The following is a 10,242-nucleotide window of genomic DNA, read 5'->3' as shown; positions in this document are numbered from 1 at the left end:
TTTTGTTTTTGTTTTAGTTATCTTGTGTGGGGGCTGGGGAGAAGGGTCAGTAGTTACTCTGACAGGGGCTCACACCCACGTGATGACTCACAAAGTCCTGGAACCACAGTTCCAGGGGATCTATCTGATGTCCTTCTCTGCCCTGACTAGGACCAAGCCCCACAGGGTACACACACAGGCAGGCAAACATTTATACATATAAAACAAAAACAAACACATATTTAAAATGAATTGTGTGTGTATATGTGGGAACACTCTTGGCACGTCACCTGTGTGAAGGCCACAGGACAACAAATGGGAGTTGGTTATCTCCTTGCACCAGGTGGGTCCCCGGGGATGGAATTTAGGGCTTTGGGCTTAGCAGTAAATACCTTACCTTGCTGCGCTATCTATCCAGCCACTACAGAGGTTTTAAAGTTAACGATCCAAGATAAACATTAATTTAGATTAACAAAGTTAAGGTTTACAGGGTTTTTTGTTGTTGTTGTTTTCTTGAGACAGAGTTTCTCTGTGTAGCCCTGGCTGTCCTGGAACTCACTCTGTAGACCAGGCTGGCCTCGAACTCACAGGGATCCGCCTGCCTCTGCCTCCCAAGTGCTGGAATTAAAGACATGCACCACCACCGCCCAGCTAAGATTTCCAGTTTTAAGGAATATGGAATATGAAAATTGGCCGCTCCAGAAGCAGGTGGATTTGAGTTCGAGGCTAGGCTTGTCTTCAGAGCGAATTCCAGGAAAGCTAGAGCTACACAGAGAAATCCTGCGTTGAAAAACAAACCAAAAAACCCAAAAACATAAAAACAAAAAGGAATACAGATATACCTTACAGCTATGTGCTACTTCGGTGTTCAAGATTTTACAGAAATATTCAGGAGAGGCAGATGTGTGCTAACTTATCACCAGGCCAGAAAAGCTGTCACAACTGGCGGTGCTATTGATTTCCTTGTATTTGACCCTATGGAAAACTGGTAGGTTGTATACGACTTCCAGATCACAGAGGATTGAGATACTGGAGTAGCTATTCTGCTGGGCTCTGGAGCTCTTTCGCGCCCCCATTATAAATACTGTACAAAAGCAAGAAAGGCATGTAGTGACTCACTGGCTACACACACCTACTCCTAGTAACAAAACAGACCAGGCATGGAACCGAGGGCTTGTGGGTGTGGCTCAGTGGCAGGGTGTTTGCCCAGCAGAACACGTGAGTGGAATCAGTTACTATAGCAGATGAGTTTTTTGCGAAGCTTAGCGTACACACTCTAGCTCCTATCTGCTCTTAAAAAAGCCTCGTCCAGAACTGCTTTCTGCTTCCCGGACACACCCTCTGCAGGGTTCCCTAGTCTCCCGGCTGGACATCAGTCTCTGTACCTAAAGGCGGGCTTGGAGGGAGGATAGGCACGGGGAGGAGAGAGGAAAATAGAAATAAGTCAATTCGTCCTTAACTGGAGCCCTTCACGGGCCTCACCCTGCGGTGGGGGCCGAGATTGGAGAGGAAGTGGGGAGGCTCCAATCGGTCCTTCACTCCCGCGCCCTCATGCCCCCACCCTCCTCGGCTCGGGGCTCCGGCGCGCCGGGTCCCCGCCCGTCGCCTCCGGAGGGGAGCGGCCGGCACCAGCGCGCTCCGGAGCAACAGTGGAGATCCACCGGCGGCTCGAGCCCACCAGACAGGTCCACGGCGCCCTGAGCCTGCAGCGAGCCGCCCAGCCCCGAGCCAGGCCCCAGGGCAACCCCGGAGACCGCGGTGGCCGGATGCGCGGGCGCGTCACTTCCGGGCGGTGCAGCGGCGGCGGCTTGGAAGATGGCTGCGCCCTGTGGCTCGGAGCTGCCCGCCAACTCGCCGCTAAAAATCCCTAAGATGGAGGTGCTCTCCCCAGCTTCTCCCGGCGACCTGAGCGACGGGAACCCATCCCTGTCCGACCCTTCCACGCCGCGAGGAGCCTCCCCTCTCGGGCCGGGCAGCGCGGCGGGCTCGGGGACCGCGGCGTCCGGGGGTCTCGGGCTGGGGCTGGGGGGCCGCAGCGCTGCCTCGTCCTCGGTCTCCTTCTCGCCCGGCGGTGGCGGCGGCGGCGGTGGCGGTGGCGGGGCCGCGGCGGCCGCTGCCGCCGCCTGCCGGGGCATGTCGTGGACGCCGGCAGAGACTAACGCGCTCATCGCTGTGTGGGGCAACGAGCGGCTGGTGGAGGCGCGGTACCAGCAGCTGGAGGGAGCCGGCACGGTATTCGGCAGCAAGGCCCCCGGGCCGGCCATGTACGAGCGCGTGTCCCGGGCCCTGGCCGAGCTGGGCTACGAACGGACCCCGTCCCAGTGCCGGGAGCGCATCAAGGTAACCGGCCGCCCTGCCCGGGGCAGCGAACCAGAGGCGTTAGTAGGCGGGGGAAGCGGGCCTGGGGGCGGGGGCCGGGCCGAGCGCGGGGCTCCCCTCCCGGGCCCCGGGTGCCCCTCGCGTCTCCTCCGCCTCTTTCTTCTCTCGCTGGGAAGGGGCGCTTCTTTCCAGATGGCCGCCAGCCCGTAGGTTTCCTGAGTTTGAAGTTGGGCGTGTCTGCCGCCGCCCCTCTTTCTTGCCAATTGAGGATGTTCCTGCGCTCTGAAGTTTCTTATTGTGCGCGGGGCCGCACCGTCGCCGGTGCTGTCGCCCTTCCTGCTTTGTTCCCAGGTAGAGGGGCTCTTCAGGCTGAAGCTTTCCAGTTGGGATGGGGTTGAGGAAGGGCAGCAGGGGGCCGGATGAGCGTCCAGTGTAAGATTTTTCAGTAAGCGATGGAGTTTTAAGAAAGAACCTTGGGACGGCTGGCCTTTTGTGCCTGTCGCATTGCTTGTCACTTGAGGCGGTAAGGACTAGCAAGATTTGAGATGCTTTTGGAGACCTGGAAAGGCTTAGTGAAAGACAGGTCGTGTATTGTTATCGTGGAGGTAAAGGACACCTTGAACGTTAGTCTGGATGAGGGATGCATTGGAATTTGGATTGGCGATGTCTTTAAAGTAAGCTTGGCCGGAGGGCTTCTATTTCTGAGGATGCCCCTTCTTGACACCCAGTTTTTATACTGCTTTAGTTACGGTGCCCGATGCTGACAAGTAAAACAGGGTGCATCTGGCCATCCTTGTGCATCTGCATGTTTAAATGCGGAGGCTTAATGTGGGCTAAATTTTACCATCAGCCCGCGAGTATCACTTTGCTGTTTCTTTCTAATGATTTGTCTAGGCGTTCGTATCTGTCTTTGCAGACAAGGAGCTATATTTTAGGTTCTTTTCCTCATTCTAGAGTCTGCTAAAAGTTTTTTTCCCAGTTGTCATTGAAAACGTTTACAGTACTTAGTCATAGTGTTCATTTCTGATAGTGCAGGTACTTTTTCTGGGGAATGAAAAACCACCAAGAATAGTCATAGCTGAGAATAACCACATTAGCAAACAGCTGTAGAACCCAATAAGAACAGTTGTTAAGAGTAGGCACACTGAATCGAGGAGATTGTGCCAGAGTTCATGAAGTCTTGGCTTCTGTGTTGTTTACTTGAAGACATTGTTACTTAGAAAACTTGGTCTAGAATCAGCTGTTTCATTACTGCCAACTGTTCGCAGAATTTGGCACCCATTAGAAAGTTAAGTTAGATTATTTGATAATGTACATTGGAGGATTCTTACTGAACTCCGTTGTTAAACAAAGTCATTGAAATAATTGTAACGGTGAAAAACTGTTGTTCTTCGGATTTCATTCATTGCTCTCTGTTCAGGGTCATTCTTGTTAAGTTTGGGGCAGTTTCTTTGCACTGCTATCCACAGACTTTTCTGGAGTTCAGAGAGTGTCTTGGGCATTTGTAAACCATGCCTGTTTTCTTGATTTTTATTCATAGGACTTTCAAAGTGTACTATCAAAACCTTGCTGAATATAAATCTCTCCATAAAATTGTTTCTCAAACAACCAGGGAATATCTAGTTGGAATGCTTCATTGTCCAGTTATGAGAAGGAAATCTAAAGCAAAGAAAGGAGATTGAGCCTCTGAAGAATTTAGAGGATCAGTTTACCTGTTTTCAGACAGGTAAGACCAAGTTGACCTCCAACTTTGAGTGTTTTGAGATTCTGAGATGATGGTTCTCTGATACACTGCAGCAATTCACAGACAAGACGGGATGATACATGTTTTGTTTTGTAAAGTGCTTCGCTCTAAACAATGTGGGTCAAGGAACTCAGACTCTCTTGCTAATGTTGCCATTTCCTGCCAGAATTAAATATTCTTTAAGGACAAGCTCTGATCTGCCTTGTCCATCAGTGTACCACCACACAGTAAGCACTGAATACTTCGGTCACCAAATGAAGTTAGAAGGAATTTTGGAAGGTGTTCTTTTTTTTTTTTTTTTTTTTTTTGCTGTGATAAAACACTGTCCAAAACCAATGTGGGGAGGAAAGGGTTTATTTTTTAATTTGGCTTACAGGTTACAGTCTATTATTTAGGGAAGCCACATATCTTGGTTAAGTTTTTAATTGCTGTGAAGAGACACCATGACCAAGGTAATTTATTAAAGGCAGCATTTAATTGGGGGCTTGATTACAGTTTCAGAGGGTGAGTTTAGGGCAATCATGGTGGGAAGCAGGGCATCAGGCAGGCAGGCATGGGGCTGGAGCAGTAGCTAAGAGCTTATATCTGATCCTCAAGCAGAAGGCAGAGAGAAAGAAACTGGGCCTGGCTGGGCCTTTGAAACCTTAAAGCTCACCCCCAGGGACATACCTTAATCCTCCCTAAAACAGTTCCACCAACTAGGGACCAAACATTTAAATATATGAGCCTGTGGGGGCCATTTTCATTCAGATCACCACACAAGGGCAGAAGTTCAAGGAAGGAATCTGTAGGCAGGAACTGAAGCAGAGACCCCAGAGGAACACTGCTTCCTGGCTTGCTTCTCCTGGCTTGGTCAGCAACCCTTTTCTACTAGCCCAGGACACCCTCCCGGGGATGGCACCATATACAGTGGGCTGGGCCCTGCTTTATCAGTTAGCAATTGAGAAATGCCCTACAGACATGGCTACGACTAGTTTGACTGAGGCCTTTTTCCAACTGAGGTTCCTCCTTCTCAGGTATGTCTAGGTTTCCGTCAAGTTGATAAAAACTGATTGAATGGGTAAAAGTTTTTAGCATTGTTAGGAAAGTTAAACATAAAGATTTTGGAACCAAATTTGAAAAAATAGTGTATTAAAGCTAAGCTTTGAAGGGCTGAGGCGTTACAACTCTGTGGTAGAGTGCTTGCCTATTTTCCTACAAGGCCTTGCAGTCAATCCCCAGCACTGTGGACAAATAAAACAAACCAGTGAGAAACCCCCAAGCTTTGTCCCTTTAGAAAACTGTGTAAATGTGATCTAAGCACTGATGCAAATGTAGTCACTGAAATCATGTACTTATGAGAAAGCTGCCCGGGGAATGGAGATTGTACTTAGGAAAAATGCAGCCTTAAGGTCTCAGAGTCCTTGACCTGAAAACAAATCTTTGGGTTCCACTTTTTAGAACAGGTAATTTGGAAGCCTCTTGTCGCTGTTGTGTTGATGAGAAATGAAAGAGAAACGCAGGGGCTGGAGATAGGACTTGGCTTAAACATGCTTGCAGCACCCGAGTTGGTTCCTTAGCACTCATGGGGCAGCTTCCAACCACTTGTAATCTCACCTCCAGGGAATCGAACGCCCTCCTCTTCTGGCCTCCGTGGGCCCCCACACATACATGGAATGCTGGTACACACACACACACACACACACACACACACACATGCGTTCATGCACATAAATAAATCTGAAAAAAAAATCCTTTGTCTTTAGTTGTAGAAAATAAATGAAGAGAACCAGAAAGTTTGTTCTTTTTTTTTTTTTTTAAGATTTATTTATCTTTTTGTGGGGTGGGTGGGGTGGTTTTGAGACAGGGTTTCTCTGTGTAGCCTTGGCTTTCCTGGAATTTGCTCTGTAGACCAGGCTAGCTTTGAACTCAGAGATCCACTTGCCTCTGCCTCCCGAGTTCTGGGATTAAAGGTTTGCACCACCACCACCCAGCTATTTATTTTATCTTAAGTGAATGTTTTGCCTGCATGTGTGTGCGCTTGCCAAAGTTAGCTAGAGGGCATTGGATACCTGGAACTGGAGCTATGGATGGTTGTGAACTACCAAGTGGGTGGGTGCTGGGGACCAAACCCTGGGTTCTCAGCAAGAGCAAGTGCTCATTACCACTGAGCCATCTCTCCAGCCATCAAACCAGGAAGTCCTTATGATGCAGCTTATTTAAATGTAAGCTCAGGGGTAGGGTGTTAGAGGTGTTAGAGCTTGTGCTAGTTTGTGGAATTGCCCTGGGTTCCATTCTCAACAAAACTCCTTAACAGGATATAGGCAATACTGTAGTTACTGCCCAACCCACTGCTCCATTGCAGTGTTCTCTATAAATTATTAGAAGTACAAATTAACAAAAGCTTTAATAACAGGCTTGCATGAAGAAAGATACCATGTGAGTCAGTTATATTTCTTTTGTAATATATTTGAAATTGCTGTAAATACTCAGTTATGTAAAGTTAGAAAGGGGAGTTGAAAAGATGTCTCAGCGGTTGAGAAGAGAACTGCTCTTCTTCCACAGCATCTGGGGGTTGGTTCTCAGCATCCATATGTAGGTTCACAAACATCTCATTCCAGGGGATCTGATGTCCTCTTCTGACCTCCAGGGATACCAGCCACACAGTGATGCACAGACATACATGCAGACAAAATACCCATACATCTTAAATGGGGTGTGGGGTGTATTTAAAGATAGATACCAGTAAAATTTTTCAGTTTTTTGAGACAGAGTTTCATGTAGCCTAGGCTGTCTTTGAACTTGATATGTAGTTGAGGCTGGTCTTGAACTTCTGATTCTCCTGCTTCTACCTTGTGAGTGTTGGGATTATAGGACTGTGCCACCATGCCCATCTCTAGTAAATAGTTTCTTCTTGATTTGAAAAATCCCCCCCTTCCCCCCCCCTCTCTCGTTTCCTCTCCCTCTCCTTTTCTTTCTTGATTTTTCGAGACAGGGTCTCACTCTGTAGCCCTGGTTGTCCTGGAACTCACTCTGTAGACCAGGCTGGCCTCAAACTCACAGAGATCCACTTGCCTCTGCCTCCAGAGTCTGAGATCAAAGGTGTGCGACACCACTGCCTGGCCCCATTTAGATAATTTCTAACATGGAGCAGCCTTCCTCATAAGAAAGCATGGGAAGGCTGCCTCCTCTTGTAGCCCCTTGCCCAGTTACTTTCTTTAAGTGTATTACTTCTCTGGAGTGTGCTTGTTATTTATACAATGAAAGTGTTAAGATTATAAACATTAATAACTTGGATTCTGTTACTGAAGTTCAACTTTTTAATATTGTTCACGTGGCTATATTTTAATTGAAGGTCAGATATAAATATTGTTTAGAGTTGTAGAGTTTCATTTGATGGCTACCACGATGTTAGTATTTGTTCTGGTTTTCTTCTTTCTTCTTTTTTTGGACAAAATAGAAGTGTTTGAAATTGCTTTGCTACACAGATTGTTTATTCTGAAATTTTCTTGCATTTTGTTTGCCAGAAGAAAATGTGTTCGCTAACAATTCCAGCCTAGTTTTGGAGTCAGATAAACAAATATAGAGGGCTGTTTTTTTCTTTTTCTTTTTCTTTTGGTGTTGTTTTGTTTACCTTGTATGTTTTTTTTCCCTTTTTCTGTAAACTTTTTCTTTGTATATTCGTTCACCAAATGGACCTTGTTATGTGTGGGGCTGTCTGTTAGTCGTTAGGATACAAAAAGAACTGCTAAATACAGTTTCTGTAGTCTGAAGGGCTTTTACTCCAGCTGAAGCTTGTGTACACACACCGAAGAGTTAAGAAGATGTGTGAAGCACAAATGATGGTAGACAGAGTGGTACTTGATTAAATGACACAGGACTAAAGCAAACTGTAAGTGTGCTAACTTCAAAAGGGGAGCCATCTTCTCCATCCATTCTCAGTAGTTGAGAGATCTATCTTGACTTAGAATTCACGAAAGCATTCACTTCTGAGCCAGATGCCACATTCACACTTCAGTCAGTCAATCTGATGCACTGCAAACCTCATTCTCAAGTCCCATATTTTTGGATGTTCACCAAAAATGTGCCTCTTGAGAGTTGGCTTTATGTCTCTGAACAGATGTGTATGTCTAGCTTTGCCTGCAGTTGAAAGCCAAGGTGACTGTGTGTGTGTGTGTGTGTGACCTAACAAACTTAACTTTGCTGTATGTGTTCCTGGTTACCCATCACAGTAGTCTTCTGTCTAGCAAAGAAAACAGTTTTCTTGGGACACTGCTTAGATTTGTGCATTGAAAAACATTTTGTAGTGTAGCACCCAAATCACAATACAATGTATTATCTGTTTGTGAGAACCAATAGAGCCGAGATAACTTGGAGCCAAAAGAGGCCACTCTCTTTACAAGCATTTTAATGGACTACCCATCCCTGAGGACTTTCTGTGGTGTTTTTGACAAGACTTTTCTTCTTTGTATTGAAAGATCTCCAAGAAATGTTGTAAGCCACATCAATAGATCCAGTTAGATCTTTCTCTTAACATTTGTTACATATTCTGTTGTTCCTGTCTTACTGTCACGTGAAAGCTTGTTTATCACTTAAAAGTTTACTTGTTTGGGGTTGGGAGTGTGGCTCAGTGGTAGTGGTAGAACATTTATTTGCCAAGCATTGTAAGACCTTGGGTTGTATCCATAGCACTGTATGAAACTGTAACAGCCACCAAAACCTGTTTTCTTTGAGCAGAGTATGGTGGCTCATGCCTATAATTCCAGCACTTGGGAGGTTGAGCAGATTAAAGCCAGCCTGGCTATATAGAGAGGTCAAGGTCTTCCTGAGCTAAGTTATCAAAGCCCTGTCTGTCTCATGAATCTTATACTAGGGCTTTCAGCTTTAAAGAGATAAGACTAGCTCCCACTAGAACTGTGAATGAGTAGGATTCTTAGTTATATCCTGGCCTTTTTTTTTTTTTCATCTTTTATCTAATGAAGAGTAGAGTTAAATGTCTATATGGGTCTGGTGGCTTACATTTGTAGTTCCAGCACTCAGGAGGAGGCAGAGGCAGGAGGCTTGCAAATTCAAGGCTGGCATGAGCTTCTTGAACCGTGCCAAGCTAATCTGGGATACACAGCGTGACCCTGTGTTAGTTACTTTTTTCCATTGCTGGAACAAAAGATCTGAGAGAAGCAACTTGTGGAGGGAAGGGTTTATTTTGGTTGCCAGTTTGCACATGGAGTCCATCGTGGCAGGAGAGTCATGGCAGCAGGAATTAAGGCAGCTGTGCATGTGTTGTGTTCACAGAGAGGAAGCAGAGAGATGAGTGCTGCTGTGTAGCTTGCTGTCTGTTTTTTTTTTTTTTTATTCAGCCTGAGACCCCATTACATGGGGACGATGCCACCAGCATTCAGTTGGTTTCCTTCCTCAGACCTTTCTGAAAACATCTTCATAGATATATTCATAGTTGTGTTTCCATAAGTGAGTCCAAATTCAATCTTAACCATCACAAAAGCAAACAAACAAACAAAAACCAAGAAAAGTAAAGGGAGACATTTAAAAAGTGTATAGTTGTAACTAGGTATATAGCTGTGGTAGAAACACTTGCCCAGCATGGATGGATTCCTCCCCCAGGACAGCAGAGGGGGCATGGTGGAACAGCAGAATCCCAACACTTGAAAGATGGAGGCAGGAAGATTAGGACCTCAAGGTCATTTTTGGCTATATAGAGAGGCTGACCTGGGTTACATAAGATCGTATCTGAAAGCCCAAAAAAGGGAAAATATGAAACAAGCCCTGTAGAATAAACAATGTCATCCAATAAAACTTTCAGTGATGATGGAAATGTTTATGTCTGTTAGTTCAGCTTGATTGCTATCAGTTACATGTGACTACTGGCTCCTTGGAATGTGACTAGTGTGCCCAAGTAACTGGATTTTAAATTATTTTTTGTTTCCATTAAGTTACTTAACCACCACGGCCCAGCTCTAAAACACTCTTTAAAAGGATTCTCTTGGCCACATACAGAGCTCTAGGGGAAGGTCAAAATTCCTTTGACTTGTCATACCATTCTATTTCTCGTTAGGAGGAACCTTGAAATGGTACACTGTTCTATCTAGGTGGTGATTTTAGTTGAAGAACTAAAAGTATTCTAACCTACATTGACTAGGGCAGGTATTAAGTTCCTGGTTCTCTAGCACACAAAGTTCAGGAGGTCTTTATGTGGTAGGTGAAAA

At 45.9% G+C, this 10,242-nt stretch overlaps 1 protein-coding gene across 11 annotated transcripts in view; it reads left to right on the top strand.

Annotated features, from left to right (window-relative positions):
- The first annotated feature begins 1,109 nt into the window (after window positions 1-1,109).
- Window positions 1,110-10,242, top strand: part of Msantd2 (Myb/SANT DNA binding domain containing 2) — a 35,013-nt gene continuing 25,880 nt past the window's right edge. For 2 of the 11 annotated variants that reach the window (XM_028859468.2, XM_028859469.2), the window contains exon 1: window positions 1,111-2,319. In XM_028859468.2, coding sequence (XP_028715301.1) covers window positions 1,795-2,319 — 525 coding nt within the window. In that variant the 5' untranslated portion in view covers window positions 1,111-1,794. Of the gene's footprint in view, window positions 2,320-3,838; window positions 4,025-10,242 lie in introns of those variants that run through there. The other 9 variants (XR_003733426.2, XM_037207606.1, XR_005091980.1 and 6 more) reach the window with 8 other exon arrangements.

This window comes from Peromyscus leucopus, chromosome 7 (genome assembly GCF_004664715.2).
Source record: "Peromyscus leucopus breed LL Stock chromosome 7, UCI_PerLeu_2.1, whole genome shotgun sequence".
Taxonomy (NCBI): Eukaryota; Metazoa; Chordata; class Mammalia; order Rodentia; family Cricetidae; genus Peromyscus; species Peromyscus leucopus.
The sequence above is the reverse complement of the archived record's forward strand: the minus strand, read 5'-3'. Positions and strand labels throughout refer to the sequence as shown.